This window comes from Gallus gallus, chromosome 1, assembly GCF_016699485.2.
Source record: "Gallus gallus isolate bGalGal1 chromosome 1, bGalGal1.mat.broiler.GRCg7b, whole genome shotgun sequence".
Lineage (NCBI taxonomy): Eukaryota > Metazoa > Chordata > Aves > Galliformes > Phasianidae > Gallus > Gallus gallus.
In genome coordinates this window covers 92,256,217-92,282,709 of record NC_052532.1, presented here as the reverse complement: position 1 = coordinate 92,282,709, position 26,493 = coordinate 92,256,217, and the positions used below count along the sequence as shown (strand labels likewise).

Below are 26,493 nucleotides of genomic sequence, written 5' to 3'. Positions count from 1 at the left end.
TTAAAAAGCTATCTGTCTCCCAGCTCCTGCTATGTAAATTACTACTGCTCGCCGGCTGCCACTGCCACAAAGCTAATTGCTGGTATTTTTTGGAAGCCTCTCCTCTACGCCAAGGTGCCAGGCTCTTCTGCCCACCTCCCGCCGTGGCAGAGAGTGTCCCAAGGTGTGAGAGCTGTGCTGGGCAGTGTGCTCCTCCTTGGGATGGGGCAGCCGCACTGGTAAGAGTGCAGGAGGAGACCTGCTCTGGCACAGTTCAGCCTCTTTGGTTGTCCCCTACTCCATCTGTCCTCCCCAGCCTCTCCACAGGCTCCTCGCCATGCTCTTATCCTCAGTCCTCCCATCCCATCTGCCCATCTTATTTCATCCTCTCCTTCCCAGTCTCTGCCATGCCACTCCTTCTTTTTCCCTCTCTTCGTACTCCCTTTTCCACCTGCTGGCCAGGGCTGAAATAATAGAATCACAGAATGGTTTGTGCCGAAAGGGACCTTAAAGCCCAACTAGTTCCATCTGCTGCTGCCCAGGGCCCCATCCAGCCTGGCCTTGAACGCCTCCAAGGTTGGGGAATGCCTCCAAGGACAAGGGAAAACAGTCAAAGAACACAGCACCCAACCCAGGACCAAGAAGGTGGTCCTGTCCTCCAGAACCAGAACTGCTTTCTTTCAGAGGAGAACTGGGCACTTTGCTAATGTCACTGCTCTTGCTGAGCCAAACCAGCACTATTTACCGCAAATCTCACATGGTCCCGTTACCCCTTCCACATCTCAGGTGCCCCCAAACTCAGCATGAGCCCTCCTGATCCCTTCTCCCCATTTCCCCTTCGCTATTTCCCACGCAGGGGAGAGAGAAACAAATATGAGTTAGAGGAATAAAGCACATGTATTTCTGAGGAGGGCCGGAGGAGGTGGGGAACGCAATGTTGCTTGTCTATGGGAGCCTTCACCCAGGGGTATCGCTCACCTCAGTCCCCATGGAAAGCAAGAGTGCCTGTGCACCCCATCCTCCAAGGGTTAAGAAACAACACATTTTCTCTCCTAGCCTCATCTAACTCAGTGAAGAAAATGAGGTCCTGAAATTCACCTTATGGGCTGGAAACGAGCATGAGAAATTGCAGCCCAAAGGGTCAATTTTCCAGAAATATCTAAGTACCCAGGAACGGGGGCTCAAAATGAAAGTGTCTCTTGAGCCATCTCTTCCCTTCACTGCTCTGGTGTGATAATAAGGTGCTTTTTATGTAAGTGACCTATTTTCCAGGGAAGCCAGTTCTCTGAGCGGGGAATTGGAAAATGACTGGTGCAGCGGTTTCTGACTTTAATATGTTTTCATTCTCCGCAAGCAACAAGCAGCCACTGTACCCAGAGGACTGAGGAACTGTCTGCTCTCATCAGGGATGCTCCCTGGTGCCCAGCCCCACCAGGACATCAGAGGAGAGCCTACGCTGTGTGCTGGGCACCCGTGGCTGGGAAGACGGCACCCACTGGTTCACGGGTTGGTGTGCTTCAGACACAGTGTTGCCCCAGAGCATGGCTTTAAGGGGTTGCGTTCTCAGCACCATTCAGCCCCACGGTCCAGCAACCCAGTGGAGAAGCAACAGGAGCTCAAGTCTCCGTTCCATCCAGCAGTGAAACAGTCACACGACGGCACTGCATGGCAGAGTTCCCCCCAGATGGGGGAGAAGTGGGTGTCTGTCCCAGAGGAGCTCCCTCAGCATTCAGCACGCAGTGGCACGGTGCTTACCCCCTACTCGCATGCAAAGGGATCTCCCCGTGCTAAAAACTCACATTTTTAAAAATTAAAAGCCCTGATTGTGGCAAGAGAGATGCATTCACCGGGGACCAGTTTCAGCTCACCAAGCTGCTGTGAATCAGTAGACCCCTTTGCCCCAAGGCATCAAGAGAGATTAAAAACCATTAGTACACTAGAAAGACAACAGCAGTTTAATCAAAACATCTTGGGAGCAGCTTATGAATACTGTTAGCAGGCAGTATTTTCTAGTGTACTTGTCTCTCATTAAGACGAGCCTCTCTTAAGCAGCTTCTTCTCGAGTTTTTGCCTTCTCAGCCCTGCATCTGGCCTGGCTCACCCCTCTGCTCCTCCTGACCCAGCTCAGCTCCGCGTTCCTGACCTCTAGCCAGGAGCTGATTGCGGCCCCTTTGGTTTACTGCTCTCCCTTCCCTGGTATTTGCCGTTCTAAACAAGCTGAATATTTATTACCAGCTCCTCATTTTACACCCTCCTCCCTTTTGCCGGGGTCCCAGAGACAGCCCTGCTCCCCTTCCACTCCCTGCTCTGCAGAGGAAATGAAACAGCACTCGGGGTGAAGTTGCTGAAAATGGAGCAGCACGCTTCCTCTGTCATCATTTTTTTCTGACAAAATTGCCACTATTTTCACACCACCAGGCTAATACACACCATCTAACATTCATCAAATCTTTCTTTTTTTTTTTTCTTTTAAATAACCCAATCGCAAGGAAGCTTCCATCCATTCCCCAAGATGCTGTTTTACGGCCTGGATCTCACCGTGAGGAAATTCTCCTGTTCTTCAGCCTGCATTTTATTGCACTTTATTTCATTGCTCTGTTAGCCCATTCGCCTGACCTGCCGCACGCTGTCCAAGGGCTGCACGCTTACAGTGCCTTGACATGCCACCATCCGACTCCGGTGAAATATAGGGCTGAAATTTAATCTACACACCTATAGCCTACAGCTATTAAGGCAGGGCTGTCGATTTATAACAACACACTTCTTCTCCTTGTTTCTGGCCCAAGGACTCATGGCTGCAGCGCTGTGCTGTGACCTGCACTGCCTGCTGTCAGTGGTGACAGTGATGGGACAGCCTGGAGTCCTTCCTTTGGTGGACACCAGGCACAGAGGAATTTCGGGTGAGGCTGCCCCAAATGAGGACAGTGCAGTGGTCAACGACTGTGTGTCCATGTGGAGGCTGGTGACAAGTGGTGTCCCTCTTGGGACAGGTGCTCTTCAGATTCTTTATCAATGACATAGACAGTGGGATCGAGCACACTCACAGCAAGTTTGCTGACGACACCAACCTGAGTGGTGCAGTTGACACCATAGAAGGAAGGGATGTCATCCGGAGAGACCTTGACAGGCTTGAAAATTGGGCCCGTATGAACATAATGAGGTTCAACAAGGCCAAGAGAAAGGTGTTACACCTAGGGCAATCTCAGATAATGTACAGACTGGGAGAAGAACTCATTGAGAGCATCCCTGCTGAGAAGGACTGGAGGGTCCTGATAGACAACAAGCTGACATGAGCCAGCAGTACGCGCTTGCAGCCTAGAAGGCCAACTGTACCCTGGGCTGCACCAAGAGAGGAGTGGCCAGCAGGGAGAGGGAGGGATTGTCCCCCTCTGCTCTGCCCTTATGAGGCCCCATCTGGAGTTCTGTGTCCAGGTTGGGGGTCCCCAGCATAAGAAAGAGATAGAGCTATTGGAGTGAGTTGAGAGGAGGGCAACAAAGATGATCAGAGGGTTGGAGTACCTGTCCTATGGCAAGTTGAGGGAAGCTCTTTACCAGGACCTTGCAGCCTGGAATGCTGTGAGGTGAGAGATGTCAATCACCACATAGAAAACCTGAGTTATAATCTTGGTGAAGTTACAACACACATTCTGACTCCTTCATTGGTTCCCATTCCAACAGCAGATGGGACAAACTCTTCTCTCAAGGTGCCTCTTCTCTCAGGGAACCCTTTGCACTCGGTTATGTGCTGCTCTATCCCAAGGACCCATGAAACAGGTGGGCATTCAGGCATCCCAAATTCCATTATCCTGCAACTGGAGCGCCCTGTACATTCCAAGCCCATTGTGCAGGACAGCACTGGCTTTGCTGAGGAGCTTCAGAAGTCTGGGTTAGCCACCCCTGCCGCGCAGCACAAAGCATCCTGCCTATGAGACATTCAAGGTCAAGCTGAACAGGGCTCTGAGCAACCCGATGGAGCTGTAAGAGTCCCTGTTCATTGCAGGGGAGTTGGACTGGATGGTCTTTAAGGGTCCCTTTCAACTCAGATATTTCTATGATCCTATGATGATGAGTACTATGAGCAGGGTGGGGTATTTCCATCCACGGGCAGCAGCCTAGCTCCTCGGAGGCACCACTTGCAGCACCGGTGCCACTGGGGCTGGCACCACCCTGCATCCCTCTTCCTCTAATGAGCAAAGCCCTCTGCTCATTTAATGGCTTCACCGCATGTAAACAAGTAGGTCATTCCAGTAATCTCTTCTGGAGGGTATTAAAAAGCTTGTCCAAATTTAAGCTAGGGGTGTGTCAGCCTTATTGCTCTCAATGCCTTCTGCTGCACTTTGCAGAACCCAACACTGGGGCTGTGGGAAAAGATGGGAGCGTTTCCATAGCTGTGTGCTTCCCATGACTCTTTGGCACGTGCGTGGTTCCTTGGAACGCGCGTGCAAGAGCTCAGTGATCCCAGTTGCAAACCGGGGAGCAGGGAGATACCTCCCTCTCTTAGCATCCTCTTCCCCAAGCCTGGAGTATCCTGGTTCCACAGTGGGGACTGGCAGGACGCTGGCAGACAGAATTTTCCTGACATTTAGCAGCAAAGATTGTATTGAGGAATACAGATGTGTGTGAGCGTGCAGTGAGCAACGGCGTGCGAGAGCGGAGCAGTTAGCAGCCATCTGCAGGAGAGCAGTGCCGGGAGGGAGCTGGCTGCAGGCTCAGCAGTGCACAGCAAATGCAGGGTGCTTGTTGCACACAGCGCAATAATTGTATCTTGCTCTAAATGAACTCCAAGATTACTCCGGGATACAGTTGTTATTACGACTAACAGGAAGCGAACACAAGCTGCTGCTCTGAAATGTGCTCTTCCCTTGCTTGCTGATTGGAAGCCGTAACTCTCTTGCTCCTAACAGTGATTGCTTGCCACAGTCTCCATCCATTTTCCCTCCAAGAAATACAGCTGCCTTGGTGTTTCACTCCTTCCTCATGGTGCTGCTCTCACTCGCGTTTCCCTCCTTCAATCCCACAAGCAACCTGAATCTCCTAAGTGCAAAGCCCAGGCCAGAAACAGGAGCAGTGAGTTTTCAGCAGGGAAACACGCATCTGCGTGCTTCCCCTCGAGGAGAGGGGCTCTCACACCACTATGGACACGTGCCCATTGACGTGGGTCAAAACGCATCTACAAACCGGGAACAAACTAAAAGAGGGGAGATTTAGGTTAGACATTAGGGGGAAATTCTTTACTCGGAGGTACCGGCACAGCTGCCCAGAGAAGCTGTGGTGCCCCATCCCTGGAGGCGCCCAAAGCAGGGTTGTATGGGGCCTTGGGCAGCCTGAGCTGGTGGGGAGCAGCGCTGCCCATGGCAGGGGGTTGGGGCTGGGTGGGCTTTAAGGTCCCCTTGGAAGCAAGATATTCTGTGATTCTACAGTTCTACGGACAAACCCAGTGCAATTTGCCCACCACGACGTCCTTTCCCTGGCACTTACAACAGCACTGCTGTAAGGCTGCCTGCTTCACCCTTTGTTTCCAGCACCCAGCTCAGTGCTACTATCACCTCTTACCAAAGGGGAGAGCACAGCCTGGGAACCTCCACAGTTCCCTGGTGGACACAGGACAAAGCAGTGCTGGAACCCCATTCCTTATCTTCCCCAGATGCAAAGCCTCACGCCCTGTTTTTGCATGCTCACTTTAAAACCCAACCTCTCTCTCTCTCTCTCTCTCGGAGAAAAGACAAAGATTCCATAAATCAACACGAAGCGCATTTCATGCTTCGGCTGTGATTCTCCTCCAAGACACGTACTGACCCCGGCTTCACCTTCAATAGCATATACATCTCCACAAACGCTGTCGTCCATATCCCAGGGGGCGGAGAGCCGCACGGGGCCGCATAGGGGAGCGCACTCACCGAACCCGGGGACTGATGGGCGCCCGGCCCGGCGGGACACGGAGCGCCCGACCGGGATCGGAGAGCCCGGCCACGCCGGTGCCTCACCGCCCTCTCCCGGCGGCCGCGCTCGGCGCAGAGGCTCCGAGCCCAGGGAGCAGCGGGAGGGGAAGGAGCCCCGAGGGCGGCAGCTTTATGATTTGCAGCTGATCAGGAGGTATCTACCTCTCTGCATCCAGTGTTTCTGCTGTTTATCCTACTTTTGCTCTTGCAATTAAGCTCCTTATTAAAGCGATTAGTTCTTCAAACACAAAGCTGCAGCGAGTGAAAACGATCACCAACCAAAGGCCGTTTTGGTGGGGTTGTGCTAATGGGTCCCAAAGCGCCGCGTCTCAATCCCGGTCCCCGTGGGCAAGCATCACTGCAAGACAGCCTTCCCCTGTCCTGGCAGGGCTCGGCGTGGCGCAGGGGTTGGCACAGCTCCCTGGGAGCACGGTGCAGAGGTTGCCCGGTTGGATAAGGCAACCCTGGGCTAAGGGAGGGGGATGGTGCCCCCCCAGGTAACACCTCACCCCAGGGGAGAGGCGGGGGCTGGTAGGAGCCCTTCATGCGGCTGCTGAGCGCACGCCTGGCTGTAACACAGAAATGAGGGAATCGCCGCCTCAGGGGGAAAGGCAACAGGAAAGCACTCATCTTTCATCAGCCTCTGCTCTCCTACGGCTGTAATTGACCTCAGCAGACAACACAGATGAGCGGCACCTCCAGGAAAAAGAAAAACCATGCCTTGGTGTTAGCTTGGATACTCCCCAGAGAGTTAATAGCCAGAGAAATGGGGTTGCTCACATCCATCCATGGGAGATTGGTGTCTGCAAAGATGTATCTATTGGACTGCTGGCTGATAGCAAACACACTTTCTTTCGTCTGTATTTTTGGGTCAATGCACACCAACGTGCTCCAGGTCCCCTTTTATCCTGCAATGAGTCCAAGAGCCATTGCTGATAGGAGAACTCATTGGAAAGCGACTCCAGAGGGCAGATCTCCTTCCTCAGCCCTCTCCCAAGCAAACGGGCCTAGACACCCCAGGAAACCTCCTGCCCCACGAGCAGGGGGCCAGAAGCTGGGAATGCTCATGCCCTGCACTTTGGGGCTGTGCGGGCTGCTTGCGGATCCACTTGGGAAGATGCTGCAGCAGCGCCTCTTGGCTCCTACTCCTCTCCCATTATCTCTTCCCCTTGCCCACAGTTCTTCTTCCCTATTATGGAGGGAGGTTTGTGAGCCTTCCAGCTCTGAGCAATGCTAGCTGCGCACTGAGGCTGGTTGTCTTTATATAGAGGCTGTTTTTCTCTCTCAATTAGCAGTCTCTGGAAGCTCTCAGGCTCGTTGTGCAAGAGCATATTTCATAGCTGTGTATGACAGCATACAGAGGAAACACTTGAATACTCTCCCAGCACAGAAAGAGAAGTACCAGATGCCCTGAGGCAGTAGCCCAGCAGAGAGCAGCTGCTCACATGCAAGGAAAGCAAGCCATGAGCCATGGCATGCCAGGCTGGCAAGGCGCAGGCGTGCTAAGCATGTCCAGAAGAGCATAGCATAGAATCATTAAGGCTGGAAAAAACCTCTAAGATCACCCAATCCAGTCACCAGCTCATCCCCGCTATACCCACTAACCATGTCCCTCAGTGCCACATCCGCATGGTTCTTGAACACTTCCAGGTACAGTGACTCCACCACCCCTCTGGGCAGCCTCTGCCAATGCCTCACCACTCACACTGCTGTTCCCTAATATCCAACCTGAACCTCCCCTGACATAATTTGAGGCCATTCTCTCTCATCCTATTGCTAGTTTCACAGGAGAAGAGGCTGACCCCCACCTCACCACAAACTCCTTTCAGGCACTTGTAGAGAGCAATAAGGTCTCCCTCGAGTTTCCCCTTCTCCAGATCATGCAATCTCAAATCCCTCAGCCACTCCTCATAAGACTTGTGTTCCAGATCCCTCACAGCTTCGTTGCCCTTCTCTGAACATGCTCCAGGGCCTCGATGGGTTACTGCATCAATAGACAAAGGAAGAGCCACTGATGTCAGCTATCTAGACTTCAGCAAGGCCTTTGACATGGTACCCCACAACATCCTTCTCTCCAATTTGGAAATACATGGATTTGATGGGTGGACTGTTCAGTGGACAAAGAACTGGCTGCAGGATTGAGTCCAGAGAATGGTGGTCAGTGGCTCAATATCTGGATGGAGATCGGTGATGAGCGCTGTCCCCCAGGGGTTGGTGCTAGGGCTGATACTCGTTAATACCTTCATCAGTGACATCGACAGTGGGGTTGAGTGCACCCTTAGCAATTTCGGTGATGACACCAAGCTGTGGGGTGCAGTTGACACACCAGAGGGAGGGGTTCCCATACAGAAGGACAGACAGGCTTGACCAGTTGACCCAGGTGAACCTCACGAGCTTCAGCAAATTCAAGTGCAAAGTCTTGCACATGGGTTTGAGGCATTACCAATGCCTCCCATTACCAATTACAAGCTGGGGGATGAAAGGATTGAGTGCAGCCCTGCCAAAAAAGACCTGGGGGTAATGGTGGATGGGAAGCTGGATGTGAGTCAGGAGTGTGCCCCCACAGCCCACAAAGCCAACCGTATCCTGGACTACAACAGAAGATGCATGACCAGCAGGTCAAGGGAGCTGATCCTGCCCCTTTACTCTGCGCTGGTAAGACTCACCTGGAGTATTGAGTCCAGATGCGGAGTCCTCAGTACAGGAGAGATGTAGACCTGTTGGAGTACATCCAGAGGAGGGCCACAAAAATGATCCATGGAATGGAAGACATCTCCTGCGAGGACAGGCTGAGAGAGTTAAGGCTGTTCAGCCTGGAGAAGGCTGCGAGCTGACCTGGTAGCGGCCTTTCAGTGTCTAAAGGGGATCTGCAGGAAAGAAGGGGACAGACTCTTTAGCAGGGTCTGTGGAGACAGAACAAGGGGAAATGGTTTCACGCTCAAAGAGGGTAGATTTCAGTTAGATATAAGTGAGGGCGGTGAGGAACTGGCACAGGTTGTGCAGTAATGTGGTTGATGCCCCGTCCCTAGATGCTTTCAAGGTGAGGCTGGATAAGGCTCTGGGGAACCTGATCTAGCTGCGGTGTCTGTTCATTGCAGGGGAGTTGGACTAAATGGCCTTCAGAGGTCCCGCCCAACTCCAAGGATTCTATGACTCTATGACATCTTTCTTGTAGCAAGGGGCCCAAAACTAACACAGTACTTGAGGTGCAGCCTCCCCAGAGCTCAGTACAGGGAGACAATCACCTACCTTCTCTTGCTGGCTACGCAATTTCTGATACAACCCAGGATGCTATCGTCCTTCTTGGCCATCTGGGCAAACTGCTGGCTCATGTTCAGCTGAGAATTAGCCAGCACCCTCAGATCCTTTTCCTCCACACAGCTTTCCAGCCACTCTGCCCCAAGCCCGTAGTCTTGCGTGGGGTTGTTGTGACCAGAGCGCAGGATCCTGCACTTGCTTTTGTTAAAGCTCATGCAGTTGGCCTCAGCCCATTAATCCAGCCTGTCCAGTCCCTCTGCAAGGTCTTCCTACCCTCAGGCAGATTGACACAACTTGGTGTCATCTGCAGACTTACTGAAGGTACACTCAATCCCCTCATCCAGTTCATCATCCTGGCTAGGCCTGATCCCCTCATTGTCCAGTGTGTGCTGTTTGATTACACTCAAGACAAACTGCTCCATGACCTTCCCTGATGGAGAAGCATGGCTTTCCCACAGAGGAAGGGTAGGTTTGTTGTGAAATGGGGCAGCAAAGGAGCACCAGGGAAACACAAATCTCCTGGGGGAGCCTGGTTGGGCTCCATCCCTCACCCCCAGGGGTGGGTATCTCTAAGGTATGAGCAGAGGTGAAATCAGTGGCACGTGTGCATTTCCAGACAGCTATCCATAGGCTACATCCTTTGCTTCCAGGAACTGAAAGGGTGAAATCAGTTCTGTATGCCTGGAGCACCCAGAGGAACACACTATATTCCAGTCACCGCTTACGTCTTGTTTACAGTTCCAGCCTTGGGAAGCAAGCGGCCTCCTCCTTGAGAAGCTCTCTTCCCTCACATCCCCACTCATTAAGCAAGCTGTCGACAGAAGCCTGTAATGCAGAGCCCAAACACAGCAGCGGGCTTGGGAGACTGCTTTATTTTTAGCAAGAAAAGCCTCAAAACTACCCTATATTTCTCCAGAGAATGAACTCCAGAACCATTACTAGCAAAAGCTGCCTTGAAATAAAACTATTTTTAATGATGGCGCTTAGTGGCACTTTCAAGAGCCCACTGCTGTGACAGTTTTAGCAGAGGAGGGGAGTGCGGATGGAGGCAGGAGCCCATGGCCCACAAAGAACAGAGGGGTGTGCAGCACAGCTGGGCTGAGCACAGCTGGAGCACAACGCAGATGCCTCCACTTGTGGGACACAGCATTTCCCCTCCGGCTTTGCGTCATACACTGAGCTCATGCACTCAGATTCCTAAGTGGGTTGCAGCATGCAGTCCTTTGTGCTCAGTAACTCACTCATTATAGGCCAATTTCCACTTATAAATTCATTTATAAGCCAGTCCGTTTGTGCAGACTGCCTTGCTGGAGGCAGAGCTCTGCCATCCTCCATTCCTTTCTCTCCCTCCTCTGCTGGAGCCCCCAGCGAGGCCAGGATGCTCTCCATTGCTTGCCGAACGGCTTCGGGCAAGGGTGACCACGACCCCGGGGAAGGGAATATTGGGGAAGCGGGGCTGCTCCCTGCAGCCGTATCCCCGCAGCCCCAGCAGATGGTGCCAGAAGGCCGGGAACCCTCCGGGAGCCGCAGCCAGCACAGCCACCCCTTTTGTAGTCACAGGATCATTTAAGGATGGAAAAGACCTCTGAGATCACCGAGTCCAATCACCGACCCATCTCCACTACGCCCACGTCCCTCAGTGCCACATCCACACGGTTCTTGAACACCTCCAGGGACAGTGACTGCACCGCCTCCCTGGGCAGCCTGTGCCAATGCCTCACCGCTATTCTGGGATGACATTTGTTCCCAATATTCAACCTGAACCTCCCCTAGTACAACACGAGGCCATTCTCTCTCATCCTATCCCGTCCAGCAGCACATTGCTCCCAACACCAAGCTTGCCAGAGTGATGCTTGCCCCACAGCGAACAGAGCAACGGAGGTCCCCCTCTTCTTTCTCTCTTGACTGACTGTTCTGGGCGATTTATCTCACTCCTCAGTCTGAAATTTTCCTTTGCACCATTTCATCCTATTATTCCAGAATAAATCAGGATCATTTCCATGTCGAATTTCAGCAGAGGAGCACCACAGGAGGGAAGTTTCAAAGCTGACGGCAGCTCAGCCAGCAAGACAACCTCCACTGCACCAACGGGCAGGGCCAGTGCTCCCTTTGCGCCACCAACTATAGGGCAGCAGCCTCTCACCCCTGGGGCAGTGAGGGCAGGGTGCTCAGGACCAGCTGCATGAAGATGTGCTTCCTCTGACAGCTTTTCTCAAGCACACATAGGAGTTGAGGTGAGCATTGCACAGCTGCTGCACTGCAGGGCTGGGCAAACAACTCTATGTTTGAGCAAACCTTGTTTGTATTCCGTGTCAGCCTCGTCCTCTCCAAGAGCTGAAGGCTTCTCACATCCCTCAGACATCAAAGGACACCGCTCGGGCTGTGGGAGCATAGCCCATATCCCTCAAAGAGCCAGAGTAATCACATCTAATTGCACGCTGCCTTGACATTCAGGTTGTCCCAGGCAGAAGCCAAGGGCATGTTCGAGGAGAGTAGGGAGACACATTCAGGAACCAAACCCAAAGGCCAGCTTATAAACTGGTGTCGAACTGGGACTCACTCATCAGCTTTAACTGGAGGACATAAGCCAGAGGCTGTCCTATGAGAAGCGTGTGACTGTAAGGAGATGGAAAGATGAAAAAGGATCTAAGAGAAAGAAAGCCATTCTGAAAGCGGCTGTGGGATGGAAGCGTCACATGAACAGCCTGTGTCGGTATAGCGTGGTTTCTGTTGCTTGCAGCTCGTGTAGATATCAGACCATAGGACTGTCACTGTGTGTAGCCTGACATTTCTAGAGCAAGTGAAGGTAGCGCTGAGCATCAGTGCATATATAACAAGTGCTGGAGATACTATCTGGATCTCCAGATGAATTGCAGTTTCAGTTGTGAAGCTCCAAGGTGGCTAGACTTCTACAACAGTGGCAAGAAAAAAGAAATATTCAATAGCTCATTGGCTTTCATACATACTTCGGGCCTTCGAAGGGACAAAGCTTGCTTCACGATGACCCTTTCCTGTATGCTTTTCAAAAGCTTCTGGGTTGAGACACGAGCACGCAGCATGACTGTGTCATCCTCCTGGCCAGGTGCAGTGGATCCTCCCACCAACAGCCACCCCACAGACTTCTAGGCCAAAATGTCAGTCACCCAGCTGTAACATCAAGTGAGAGCTGATGAGTGTCATGAGACGTTTCTCTTCACTCTGGCTGGCGTTATCTACGAAAAAATGCAGTGGAAGCTGCCAGCTCCACCCAAACTATGCCAGCAAACCTTCCAGTGGATTTGCTGGGGAGGCCTGCAAGAGGATCCATGATAAATCCAAGAGTTCTGACTCAAATTTTTGCTGCCTCCCTTGTCCCGGTCCTGTTTTTTCACTCCCCAGCCAGAGAGACGCAGAGAAGGCTTCAGGAGGTTGCAGATAACACCACTGTATCTGTTTAGGCTCAGTGTATACTTGGAGATGGGAAGCAAGCTGAGGGAGCACCAGACAGCAAACATACCCTCTGAAGTGTCTCTATAAACCCATCATAGATGTGTTTGTCCCCAACATCGAAAAGTATTACCTTCTACAGGGATGACAGCTAGCCGTACGTCGGACAGGCAGAGGAAGGAAAGACTTCTCTGGGTGTTCAGAGTGCTCACAATGGCATCTACTCATTATAGAATTACAGAATGGCCTGGGTTGAAAAGGACCACAGTGATCATGTAGTTTCAACCCCCCTGCTATGTGCAGGGTCACCAACCACCAGACCAGGCTGCCCAGAGCCACATCCAGCCTGGCCTTGAATGCCTCCAGGGATGCTCTGCATAACGTGGGCTGCCTCAACAAGAAGCCCACAGTCAGCCAGAACTGGGGAACCTGAAGCAACAGGAACTTGAGAAACTCAGGGTCAGCAGAAAGCCTGGGGCCAGAACAGGCATTAAATATAGATCACCCTGCCTGTGTACAGAACAAGCCGTAAGTCAAGCATCCCCGCTGAAGCCTGGGAGTCCTGACAAACACCTCGAGGGAGGGAGGACTGCACATTTATGTGAAGATGCAGTGCCAAAAGAGACAATGATGTTGCAGAGGAGGTGGCGCGAATCAGGTGGAAAAAGCATTTTTCAGGGCCTTGACAATGACAGAAAGCACTCCCACCGCAAGAGGAATTTCTTTGAAAAGCACTCACACTAGGGATTTATGGGAGAACACGACTGTATATTTTACAGTACCTTCTTATGGCCTCATCGGTCAATAATCTGCATTTAACTCAGTCCCTTCAGAGTGTGATGGGCCATAACGGTTGTGAAGCAGCTGCTACATACTGAAATAATAATCAAGGAAGCAGAGAGCAGAGCTGATAATTGACTCTGCTAATGTGCAAGTCGGGCCGCTGAGTTATTGATCAGATGTGCTTTGGTGGCTCAGCAAGAGCTCAGTCCTCCTGGAAGTTATTGGCTGAACAGCTGTCACCAAGGGGTCCTCTCTCCTCTTCTGTCCTCTCCCATGAGGACTCCTCATGGGCGCTCATCCCCCATGCCACCACCACCCAACAGCTCACCCAACCTCCCAGCAGGCACCAAGCAGAACAATAAGCTGCTTCCTGCACTGCCAGCTGTAGAAACAGCCCTCTCCTAAACATGCCCTGGCGAAAAGCCTTCCGAAAGCTAAATAAATAGTGTTAGACAGGTCTTCTCCTTCAGCTAATTCACTGGTTTGCTCAAAGACTTGCAAGAGTTCAGCAAACACAGTTTCCTTTTGCAGAATCTCTGCAGGTTGCACCTTGGAGCAGCCTTAGTGGTAAGCGTCACGGCTGATTCTCCTAATTTGCTAGGTATGGCATTCGTTTGCATGCATGTCAAACAGGCCTGTAATTCTCCAGATCACCCCAAGAGTCTTCAAAGATGTGAGCACAACACACCCTTTCCTTTCCTTTCCTTTCCTTTCCTTTCCTTTCCTTTCCTTTCCTTTCCTTTCCTTTCCTTTCCTTTCCTTTCCTTTCCTTTCCCCTTCCCCCCTCCTCTCCTCCCCCTCCCTCCCTCTTCAAGGAGAGAGGACTATTTCTTTTGGAGAGGCAGCACTTCCATCCCTGTGACCCCTTGCCTGAATGCCATGTAGACCTGGCAGCTTACCGTCACTTACATGATCCACTTCTTCCAGCTTCTCAATCTCTGATGCTATCTCGTCTTTGTCAAGACCGGAGGAAGATCTGAGCAGGCACCTCCTGAGCCACCTGGTAGTGAAAATGAACATGAAGGAAATATTCAAGAACATCTGTAGTTTCCTTAATGGCTCCTTGTTACGTACAGGTGACTCAAACCATTCTCAAATATTTAAGCAGACCTCTCAGCATGGGTTACTTGAGAAATTAATGTTTTTATACCTCTAGGTTTTTGCCTATTTAAGCCAATTTTGATCTTCCAGGATTGTAAAAAAAAAAAAAAAAAAAACGATGTTCAGAGAAGGGCATGGAGAGCTGAGCCTACATTGCCCCAACACACCTCATAGAATATCTCAAGCTGGAAGAGACCCACAGGGATCAATTCCAACTCCTGGCTCCTCAAGGGACCACCCAAAAATCAGACCCTATGTCTGAGAGCATTGTCCAGATGCTTCTTAAACTCCAGCATCTTGGAACTGGCAGAGATGGTTCAAGCAAGTACCTTCAGAAGACTCTTCAACATATCAGTGGACAAAGGTTAAAGAAGAGTCAGATGGTTTCTGACCATCTGACTGGAAAACCAGAGCCAGATGAGGTCTGCTGGGAAATAAGGTGTGCTGTTAGCTACAGAGGGTTACCTGCTGCAGTGCACGCCAAGTGAAGGGCTGGAGGCCCTCCTTCTTGGTGTCCTCTTCATGACACCGTTATTCAGACCCAATACAAGACATCGGGGTGAAAATCCATGGCCTGACTGAGGTCAGCCAAGGTCTGCTGGGAAATAAGACATGCTCTGGCAGCCTTTTTGGCCCCAAGTCCCACTCCCAGTGCAAGGAGTCCTTAAGGTCCCTCATGGTACATGTGCGTGTGGCACAGCAAACCACAGACTGCCAGCACCCCAAAATGCTTCCAAGACGTGACTAAGAGTGCAGCGACGTGCTGCTGCAGCACCTGGCAACAGGCTGGGGAAACAACAACAGCACTGAGCAGCATTAGGAAGTCACGTCATCAGCAAGAGCAGCCGGGTGGCTGCGGCTGCCCCACATGGAAGTGGTTAGATGTGCCGTGCTTCGCCTTGCAGCATACAAGGCTGCTAATGCTCAGCCCTGGGAGCAGCAGCCCCCAGCAGCACATGTCTGTGCGTGAGAGATGTTGGAGGTTATATGAGAAAGCGTAGGAGCCAGCAGCTCCACAAGTGCCCTTGCTGCCTTGGGTGGCTCCTTGCTGCTGAGCGGGCCACAAGCAGTGCTGGGGCCACAGGAGCTCAAAGGTTTTGCCAAGAGGAGCAAAAAGCTGGCGAGATGCTTGCAGCTTTGCTGTGGCTGAAGGAGTGCTGAGCTGCAGCAAGAAAGGGAAGGCTCTTGTTCGGCTCCCTGCTGCGATGCACGGAGAGCTAAGAAATAGGCAGGCAGGGGAGCGATGGCTCCATACGAAGACTCGGGATGCTGAGGTTCAGTTCTGCAACTCAAACATGTACAGGATGGGGATTTTGAAAAGTGGCGTTCTACAGAAATAGGTGTAACCGGTGTCTGCATGAGCATCAGGAAAACACTCCACACCCTCAGCTGGGCAGAGCCTCACGTGGACCATGCGTACAAGCAGCTCTTGCAGCTGGCAGCACACTCACAGGGCAGGAGAATCAGTGCAGGTGGCCTCCCCTGGCCCCAGCGCTTCCCATGAGAAAGGAGAAGCTGGTACTTGGAAGGCGCGAGGGAAGTTGTGTAGCTCAGGGTTCCTCTTGCACAAAACACTTCCTGCCCAGTGTCACAATGGCTTTGTCCACCCTCAGCATGCAAACAGCCTCCTGTTCTTGGATTCCCAGGGTAGATGGCTCTGCACCCCCTGACTATACACCAGTCCTGCAGACACACTGTCCTTTCACCCTGGGACTCACCTGGCTTTGGCTACATGGGGAGACTCAAGGAGACCTGACCCAACTCCAGATCCCAGCCTACCTCCAGGTCTTTGCAGTTCACCCCTGCTTGGTCTTTGCTGCATTTCCCCTGTAGTAGTAGGAGACACAGCAGATATCCCTCCTAGGGTCCCTTATGGGACAGTCCCCATGTTACCCAGGTTCATTGGCTCCAGCTGTCCCTCCTAGAGTCCCCTTCCTCTTACCAGAAGGATCGTGACAGCACCATCCCATGCTGGGTCGGGCGTTGGTCTAGATAATCTTAGTGGTCTCTTCCAACCTTGGTGATCCTGCAATGCCCAAGCAGCCCTTGTCCTTGGTGGCAGAAGTACTGCCTCTGCTGGTCGGCCCCTCGGGTTTTCCTTTCTTTTGCAGGAAGATTGGTTCCCTTGTTTGTCCCCCATCTCCTCCTGAAAAAAAAAATGAAAACAGAATAAAAATAGAGACACGTCTGCCACAGAGCTGCCCTTAATCATGAGGGTGCAGGGAGAGGCTGTATTTAGAAGTGCAGATCATCCCACCTGCATCCCCCGCCAGCTGGCAGACCTGCAGCCCACTGGTGGACCCAGACTCCCCCGTGTCATTTATCCTAACCTGTCCCCTCGTCCCTCGTGCTGCACAGCAGTCACCTTTCATGATGAGATCATGCAGCTCCTACACCCACAACGGCGCACAAATCACCAGCCGCAGTCCTGTCTCAAATAAATCGTGGCTAATCTACTTACTGTAGAGCAACAGGCAAAAAAAACAACCCTACAAAACAACACAAAACCAAACCCACAGAAAAACACCTACCGGCCAAAGAGAGCCCAGGAAATGCTTTAGGAACAGTGCTGCGGAACACTCCCAATAGGGGAAAATAGATTGAAACCTTTGAGAGCCAGTGGTATTTAGCCAAACCTTTAGGTGCACGTGCATTCCTGCTGCCCCGTATGCATTAAGGAAATCACTGCCCTCCTGCTCTAACCTCCATCGCAGCAACAAGGATCAGATCCAGGATGCTGTTCTAGATCTCTCTGTCCTTCATCCTGCTCCGTGTCTGGCAATGGGATGGAGGAGGAAACATCTGACTGAAATCAGAGCTGACTGCCTGGAAGGCCTAGAGTCATCGTCTTTTGGTCTTCAGCTGTTACTGAAAGCTGGGATGTTCAGAGCAGCCTGTGAGCCTGCTCACAGAGGAAGTGCAGTTTGGAGAGAGATGAGTCCCCACTGGGCAACTAACGTGAATTTGATTTCTTAGAGAAACAACACATTTGGTACCATGCACCTTGTGATTGCTCGGTTCCAGTGCGCTGTTCTCCTTCCCTAATAGGATTTTCCCAGCACTACTTACCTCATCACCATTTCACTGCTGCTAAGCCAGGCAATCTGTCCCACTGCCTCAAAACAACTTTGTCACTAGCAGGTTTGCATTACCCATATGTCCTGCAGCCTCCACTGCTAACAGCAGCCTTAATCTCCTTCTCTAATACCAGCTAACAAAGTAACACTCTCAGGCAGGAATAGCTGCTAAATTCCAAACCGTTAGCAAAAACAGAACCAATTACGGGGAGGGAAAAAAAGAAAAAAAAAGAAAAGCTAAGAATGAGAGATCTCACACTGGGTTAAAAATAAATTCCTATTTATTTCCGTGCCTTCAGTTTGGCACACCAACAGGCAGGCTTTGCAGGCTCAGAAGGGAAACGTGCCCAACTGAGGAGTCAGCAGTGGTGGGCCACGTGCATGACCTGATGGAGCCATATGTGGGGATGAGGATGTTCCTGGCACCATGGCTGGATTCATGGACACAAGGCACCTCTGGGGGAACCTAGGCAAGCCTAACAGAAGCCAAGCAGAGTTGACTTCTGCACTGGTTAGCCATCGCCAATGGCACATGGAAGCACAGCTCCCCTCTCTACTTCGGCCCCCAGGGAGTCAGCCTGACCCCAGTGGGGCCTGGGGGAGAAGGACCTGCCCCCTTAGGCCCTAACCAGTGAGGACTAGGACCTCACTGAACACCCTATGTTCAGGCAGCACTTTCTTGTTCATATGTCAGTGCAACGTGGAAATGGAGACCCTTCGGATCTGAGGAGGCAGCAAAAAGGCAACAACTTTTTCTACTTTTGTGCAGATCTATCCATCACTTTGGACTCTACACAGGTCATGGGTCTCCTCGTTATCTGAAAGCATTTGAGAGGAAAGAGTGTCCATGAGGCACCTGCATTTCCCCTAGCTGGGCTTGTGGAAGATCGTGATTTCCTTTGATGGCATATTTTTCACAGTCCCTGGAAGGCTTGGAGTTGAGAACCACTGCAAAACGAGCTATAACTGCTGCCATCTCTGACGTGCACTTCAGATGACAGAATGGCAGGCATGGGCAAACAAAAAAAATCTGTCCCAAAGCACAGAGGAGGCGAGGAAGACTGCAAAATGAGTGTGGATTTCAGGAATTACCAAGAAACAGCTGAACCTCTGGGAGACGATGTGCATCTTTCATCTCCACATCAGAGGAAGTTCTGAAAAAGAATACTTTCCAGCAGTAAGAGAAAACTCCAGTCCAACAGGGACAAGGGACAGTTTCAGCTGGAGATGATTCCCCTGCTGAAGACCTGGGCTCCAGCAGGAGCCTCGACATTGTGACTACCTCCAGCTTGGTACATGTAAAGACCAACACAGGGACAGCCTTGGAGGGGCTGAAGGGTCACACAGGAGGGAGACCATTCACGTTGGCTCAACAGTAGGTCAACAGTCTCTGTGCTGAACATTATATTAAGATGGATTGTTGAAATGCCTTGAGAGCTTGTTTTGGCTGGGACCGGCAGAGATGAACAGAGGAAGGGACACAATCTAGGCAAATTTCCATGAAGATTGCTTGTTCTTCTGAAGACAGTCCTTCTGAAGCCCTGTCATCGGTGACCTTAAATTCTCTATGCAGGGCTCTATAGTGACACTGGGAAATGCTTAAATGGGGCATCTACAAATGGATACCTCCCCAAATAAATAAGTCAGAAGTTGGTCAGAAATAAAAAACAGTAAGAAGATGGAAAGTTTCTGTGAAGAAGAGCAGCCACAGCTTAGCTATGCAAAATCTTCACCTATACCAAGTACAGTAAACAGGAATAAAACTGAGTCAGACCTTATTTGTCCTATTAATTTGGCTGAACATAAAGTCACAACAGAAGGAAAAAAAAGATGCACAAAGCAGTCTCAAATAGCTTAAACTAAAAACAATTGTTTGCTAGCACACATTCACAATAAAAGTAAATTAGCATGCAAGATATTAAGAACCTATCCCATCTTAAAAATGTCCTTAGGCCATAAATAGAGGTGCACAAAAGATAGATTAGGAATAAATCTCAACCTCTCATGCCATTGACTCTCAAGTTAATTATCAGATAATCACCATGTTGTTAATTTACAGAATAAATACCCCATATAAATTTAAATCTGCATGCAAATGCAACAAGAGTTAATTAACAGAACAGTAAAGTACCCAGCAATGTAAACACTCTGTTGACTCCACTCCCTGTTAATGAGAAGAATCTACTGGAACCTTGCGCTGAACTCCAAAAATGAGGCACTGTAGTCTATGTGCTGCTGTCTGTAATTTTAGCAGCCAAGCAACACGTGTTGGCATTAAAAAATAAGTTGTAAGTTGGTCAGCCGTGAGGAAGCACGAGAAAGCCCAGATCTCCATTCAACAATGCTTGTTCATGTTCCTACCTCCATCAAATAAGGTACATAAGCACCCATGGAAATCTCATGCTTGCATCCTGAGCTGAATAGGGATAAGCAAAGAACATGCTTAAATATTTTGCAGAACTAGATCCACAATCTTCATTTCATACTGCAGTAATTCATTTTCAGAAAAAGCTGTTTCTATGGAGACTTATTTTGGGTCCAGCAGAGATTTTTCCCTTTAATTCTCAGTATTGGAGTCAGCTTTTCTTCCCGTCTCCTTCTCTAGAGGAGATTTCTGATTTATTTTTTCTCTCCTCACTGTTTCATAGCAAACTGCTGCATCTAAGCTCCCTCATTTGTCAAGCAGAGAAAATTCTCAACTATGCATTGTGATGGTGTAATGTCCTTAAATGCAAAACGCCGTAGAAAAATAAAGCGTAATCTAAAAACTTCATCTTGCCTAGCATTCTTCAGATTAACGTGATTTACTCTACCAAAGGGGAAGTCATCTGAAAGCATTGTCGGAAACAAAAGCCTTGTGGGGTAGTGGGAAAGAAAGAGAGGGTGTGAGGAGGCACATGCTTCTTTTTGCATCTTCTGCAGTTATATGCAAAGCTACAACGTAAACGTAGAATAAGAATATAAAAATGCCTGGATGATGAGACTACCTACCTCCAGTTAGATTCTTCTGTATCCCATTGCTCTTGTGCAAGGAAGTACTCCAGGTACATAACAAACTGGCTTGACAGTAGGACCCAAGTTCCTCGCCTTATTGAAAAGTGTAATAAATATCTAACCAGTGATAGAATGAGAGGGAATGGCCTCATGTTGCACCAGAGGACGTTCAGGTTGGAAATTAGGAAACATTTCTTCTCGGTGCAGTGGCACAGGCTGCCCATGGAGGTGGTGGAGTCACCATCCCTGGAGGTGTTCAAGAACTGTGTGGCTGTGGCACTGAGGGACGTGGTTAGTGGGCATGGTGGGGATGGGCTGGTGGTTGGACTGGGTCATCTGAGCAGCCTTTTCTAACTTTAATAATTTTGTGATTCTATCCCTTCCAACGTTAATTCTTCAAAACAGGTAGATCTTCGCAAGAGACTCAAGACGAGGTTGTCCAGTGTGAGCTACCATTATTCCATATCACTGCTGGCACGGTGAACTTGTTCCCCAGGGCTTCTGGGTCTGCCCCAGAGCAGCCTTATCAGCAGAGTCTCAACGCATGTTGTCTTTCTAAAGTCCGATTAAGCGCCCAAACGATGGCACAAAATGAGCTGGTTACAATTTCATAAGTTTGCCTTACCTGGTGAGCACCAAACTGATGTCCGCACTCTGAGACCAAGGAGCACCATAACCTCGGCGGCCTGTTCAAGATGCCTTAAAACACAGGACACATAACAGCAGGGCAGCACGCTCACATCTTTTCTGTTGGCACAGAGGATGAGGGGCTCAGCCACAACTCGCCAAGAACACCAAGTAGGAGGCTTTGTGCCCCCGGTGATGATTTCCCCCATGACATCCTCAGCCTTCCTCCCGTCTCCTCAGACCCTCAGTAATTCCTCTCCCAGTCGCCTGCCTCTCGGAACATTATCAGGCCGAGGCGTGCGTCCCACTTCATTAAGCCTGTAAGCCAGTGGCTGGATGATATCTGACTTGCATCCGTTTGCAATTTAAAACGGGCATTTGCTTCAGATCAAAGCTGCAGCGGCAGCAGGAGCAGAAATTAGCATCTCACGGTCTCTCTCTCTCTGGTTCCATTGCCACAGTGTGTCTCCCTCATTACCAGGGAAATGAAACATCTTTACAGTTCAGGCTGTCCCTGCCTTTTATCCCACGGCCACTGCGGAAGGCATTATTGCCACATTTCACAGCGATTGGTCATGGCCCTATTCTCTTTCAAATCGGGCAGCGATCCCCTCTCCTCGGCATCACCGCCCCGTGAAGGGGCTGCGAAGAGGCACTGCCTCTCTTGCTTTTCCATATTGCTCCCAGCACTCACCAATTCATTCCCTCGTGCTTAAAATAACACTAATAGCGGCCTTTTTTCCACCCCCTGACCTGGGAATTTTCACACTTGGTTGGAAGTCCAAGCGATGAATGCTCTCCCAGCCCTACAATGAGGAGGGACAGCAGGCGTGAGGCTGGACACCAGCTCACCTCCTGCTTCACAGCCACCCCGCAGTGCTTGGCTGTCACGGTGTTCCCCAAGGAAGGGTCTGGGGCAGCATCCCGCATGAGGACAGGCTCCAGGGATGGTGGGGAGCAGCTCCTCCTCTCCTTTTACCAACAATCTGGGCTCAGCATCATTTATAAGCACAAAGCTACACTTAGAAACCAACAGGAAAAGACATAATGAACGAACAAAAGCAAGAAACCTCAAAAGAACATGCTCAAAATTGCTGCTTGTGGTATTCCGTTTCCTGTCTGGGTTGCAGAAGTAATCTGGACTCTGCTGTCCTGCTCGCATTTCTCAATACAACCTGCTAGGGAATTAAGCTTGCGTTTGTTCTAAACTACGTACATATTCTTAAAAAAGCAGGTGGGGGCCATCAATATCACTACCCCACAGCACCACAAGCAGCCCCTTTGTGCCTGAAGGGACATGGGGCCAGTCCCCCTGCCTGCTGCACTGCCTCCCCCACATCCTCCTCGAGCCCCACTCTGCACCGCTTCTGCCTTAGAAAGCACTGCTGGAGAGCAATGATTGCCTTTTCGTGCCCTGTGCAACAGGACTGTCATCCCATTATCTGCTGGAAGAAGAGGAGGAGGAGGCGGCGGGGAAGCAGAGGCAAAGGGCTGAACGCAGGCAGCGGGCAGATGCAGCACAGTGGTTTCTCAGCAGTTAAGGAAGGTTTAGAGCCCCAGGAGTGATTCTGCTCTGCGTTAGATGCCAAAGGCCAGGGCTGAAGGACGTGTGAAACAGGCAGGGGCTGCAAAGAGCAGTTTGAATGCAGAATGGCATAAAGTGAGACTGAAGCCTCTTTTGTTTCCAGTTTTAAAATACTTTATCACAGGAAGAAAACTGAATGCCAGATTTCTAAACCAACTCAGAGTTAACAGGAAGGAACCAAGGCACACTGCTTCAGAGGGGGCATCCCAGGAGAACTGGAAGTTGTTTGCCTGGAAGCACTTCTGGAAAGTTGGGAAAGCTTCCTGAACAGCCTTGCCCTGGAAGCTCCAGGGCAGCACATTGCCCCATTGCTCTCTTCTAACAGAGAGTGGAGCACTATGGGCAATTGTGAACCATAAGCTGCAAGAGGATGCAAAGCATCTCTTTGCCTGCAAGCCATTTGCCACCTGCACAGCACCTACATCACCACCCAACCTCTCTCCTCACAGCCTTGCAGCAAAAGGGCAACCCTTTGTGCCACCACACACTGCACAAGCTCCCTGTGTGGTCATCAAGCATTGGCCTCGCTCCTCCCTAAAGGCAGTGCCAGAAAAGCGTTCCAGGAAGGCAATGCAGGGGTTGTGCTCCCACCTGACCACTCACACCATCCATCTTCCGCAGAGGAAGGTCTGCCAAGCAGCAGAGCTGCACAAGAGCCTCCATACCTTCCCGACCCTGTCTGAGAACAGTGCTGAAGCAGCCTGGGATTGATTCCTGACAGCACAGGGAGAGCAACTTCAGACCCCCCCAGAGCTTCCAGCACAGCGCAGCTCTGTTTCTGTAACCCCTCACAAGCGTTTCACAGCTAATCCATTCCTCTTGGGCCCAACTCTTTGCTGCCTTGTCACCCTGTCAAGATACACATAAGGCCTGAAGGACCACAGACTTCCCTACCACCCGCTACCACTCTCCTGACCCACCCCGTGCTCCTTTCTCTCCCTCTCCTCCGTTTTCCTCAGCCGAGTGAAACGTTCTCTCTGAGAACAGGACCTCTCCGCGGCTTTAACCGGGATAAGTTACAACTCTAAGCCACTCGTGGAAAAAAATACATCTTAAAAAAATATATAGCCAAAAGGAAAGGTTTGGCAGCAACCCAGCAAAACCAGAAGGGAAAAAAAAAAAAGAAAAAAGGGAAAACCTACCACTGCAAACACACACACACATTCTTGCAGCCCCTTTCATAGGGGCTCCAGGCACGTTTCTCAAAACTACATTAAAACCTCTCAACCTGCGTGAATGGAAAGCTGCTACTTCGGCCTCGGGCTAACTGAGGAACAAAAAAAATGGGCAGAAGAAGACAGGAGAGTGTGTCCTGTGGCTGGAGAAACCTCCCCCTCCCTGCCCACCTTCTTCCCTCACTCCACCAGCTGCACAATCTCACGTTACAGCCGAGTCTGCAGCTCCTTACAGGGTGGTTAGATGCCAGCAGTCGCTTCCATAGAACAATGTGGTGGCCAAGCCAGGGGCAGCACGGGCTCAGCATACGCCAAGGCCAGCACAGCCACCCCAAGGACTCACACGGCTTACAGAGACCAACCCACGCTCAGCCGCAGCAGCAAAGTGGGGGTTCCTCTGTGACACCACTCTGGCAATAACGATCCCCACAAGGTAGATTTTTCAGCAGAAGGCTCATCTTGATCAGGTTCACACCAAGACACGTGAAGAACAGGCTGTCAAGCCGCGTGGTTGTGGCTTGCTGCAGTAACGCCTGGGGTGGTGTGAGACAGCGAGCAACAAGAAAATACAAAGCAGAGAATGAAACCCACATCTTCCTAACTGCAGTCCTCAGAGGCACGCGAGGGCAAAAAAAAAAGCACTGAGGGGCACCTAGAAGAATGCAAAAAACAACAGGAATGTTTTTGTTGTTGTTTAAACAAGGACGGATCATTTGTTTGGTTCTGAGCCCTTCGCTACAAGAAAGACATGGAGGCCCTGGAGCTTGTCCAGAGAAAGGCGATGGAGCTGTGAGGGGCCTGGAGCACAAGTCTTACGGGGGGCAGCTGAGGGAGCTGGGATTGTTCAATCTGGAGAAGAGGAGGCTCAGGGGAAACCTCGTTGCTCTCTATAGGGGTAAGCAGCAGGCAGCACACGTTTCTGACTTTAGCAAGGCCTCTGAAATACGCTCCCAAGATAGTCTTATGAGCAAGCTGTGGAAACCATCTGAAGGAAAACACTGAGAGAGAGAGCATGATACTGGTGAAACATTATCAAGATATGACTCAGACAAACAGCAGAGAAGTTGTAAGAGGTCCAGAAAAAAATATCACCTGCAGGAAAAGGCTGAAGTGGCTGAATAGAGAAGCAAGAGCTTCCCAAGTAGTCTAAGGACTTTCTTCAGCCCTGGCCACTCAGCCCTGGATGAGGCTCTGAGCAACCTGATCTAGCTGTAGGCATCCCTGTTCATTGAGAGCTGGACTAGACTGCCTTTAAGGGTCCCTTCCAGCTCAAATGATTCCATGATTCTATGACCAGCCTTGTTCAGTTCTCAACCTCCTGCAGTGGGTTTTATGATGAAGACCCATTTCCTCTTGGAGATGCTGCTCTCTGGGCACAGGGTCTCCCAGAACCAAAGGACAACAGTGTCTGAGTTCTCCTCCAGCAAGGGATGGGAAAGGCAAGCACAATGCCTTAAATGAGATGCCAGCACTCCATTTCCAGCGCTGCCAAGGATTTTTAGCTGTGCACTGCACAGATTTTGTCAAATTGCCTAAAAACGAGCAGCAGTTTGATACTTCTGTGTTCCGGGGCAAAAGCAGTCGATTTTACACCTGAAGAGAATAACACTTCCACACAGGACTGGTGGACATGCATACCACAAGCACCTCAAACACCACAAGCAGCCACAACAGTGAACATGTGGGTGGGTTCCAAATCTGAGAGAGAGGAACATCCATTCTGAAAACCTTATTTGCTCCATAATTCAGAGCTGCTTTGTTCCACTAAAAGTAAACACACATTTTCAAGTATTCATTGCAAAAGCTACAGCAAAACAACAAGCCACCCCTCTTCAAGTACTCAGTCCCCTCAGACGTCCAGTTCTTCCCCTTCAAGTTACACCTCCCATTATGGGCCAGCTAAGTTTGCTTGATCCCCCCAGCTCCTTGCAGTTCCATCAGCTGGTCTCCTCTAATGGTGCCCTTTTTTCTTTTCCTGGAGATGAAGCACCAGCAGAAGCCAGCAAGGGCCAGGAGAAGGATCAGAACCAGAGGTAAGCATAGGATGAAGTTCAGCAACGACGGAGACGAACAGATCCTAGACAAAACCGTTGTCTCTGGAGGGAGAAAAAAGAAGGAAAAACAAGTGAGATCCCAAGCTAGTTTGAGTTGCCCTCTCTTACTGTTTCTATAGGTTATCTTCTTGTTGCTCTTCCCTCAATCTACCAATTTTTAAGAATTCATACCACATTTTCTTGGTTAGCTGAGGGAAAGGGGAAGAGAAACAAGGTAATACGCCTGAATTTCTTGTCTGGGGAGGTCAGATAAGGGCCTGTTTCTCTCAGCTGAAGCATCCCACCAGAAACAGCACAGCTCTTCAGCTAACCTGTTTCACACCAGGCTCAGCAAGGAAAAGCCATGTAGTCATCACCCCCTGCTCCCTGCCTGACACCACTGATAGCTAGAGATCTGTCTCACGCTGTTCCACAGCAAGGAAGTACAAGAGGAAAGCAAAGGAAACAAGAGGTTTCAAGGAGGTTCCAGGTGAACGCACCATACTCTGGTAAAAC

At 50.6% G+C, this 26,493-nt stretch overlaps 1 protein-coding gene across 19 annotated transcripts in view; it reads right to left on the bottom strand.

Annotated features, from left to right (window-relative positions):
• Positions 1 to 26,493, bottom strand: part of CD101 (CD101 molecule) — a 47,140-nt gene that overhangs the window by 3,583 nt on the left and 17,064 nt on the right. For 4 of the 19 annotated variants that reach the window (XM_040664579.2, XM_040664520.2, XM_040664463.2 and 1 more), the window contains 3 exons: positions 16,429 to 26,040; positions 14,285 to 14,385; positions 8,585 to 8,785 (listed from right to left, as the gene is read on the bottom strand). In XM_040664579.2, the coding sequence (XP_040520513.1) occupies positions 25,844 to 26,040 (197 nt within the window). In that variant the 3' untranslated portion in view covers positions 8,585 to 8,785; positions 14,285 to 14,385; positions 16,429 to 25,843. Of the gene's footprint in view, positions 1 to 8,584; positions 8,786 to 12,142; positions 12,324 to 14,284; positions 14,386 to 16,428; positions 26,041 to 26,493 lie in introns of all 19 variants that reach the window. The other 15 variants (XM_040664490.2, XM_040664494.2, XM_040664536.2 and 12 more) reach the window with 13 other exon arrangements.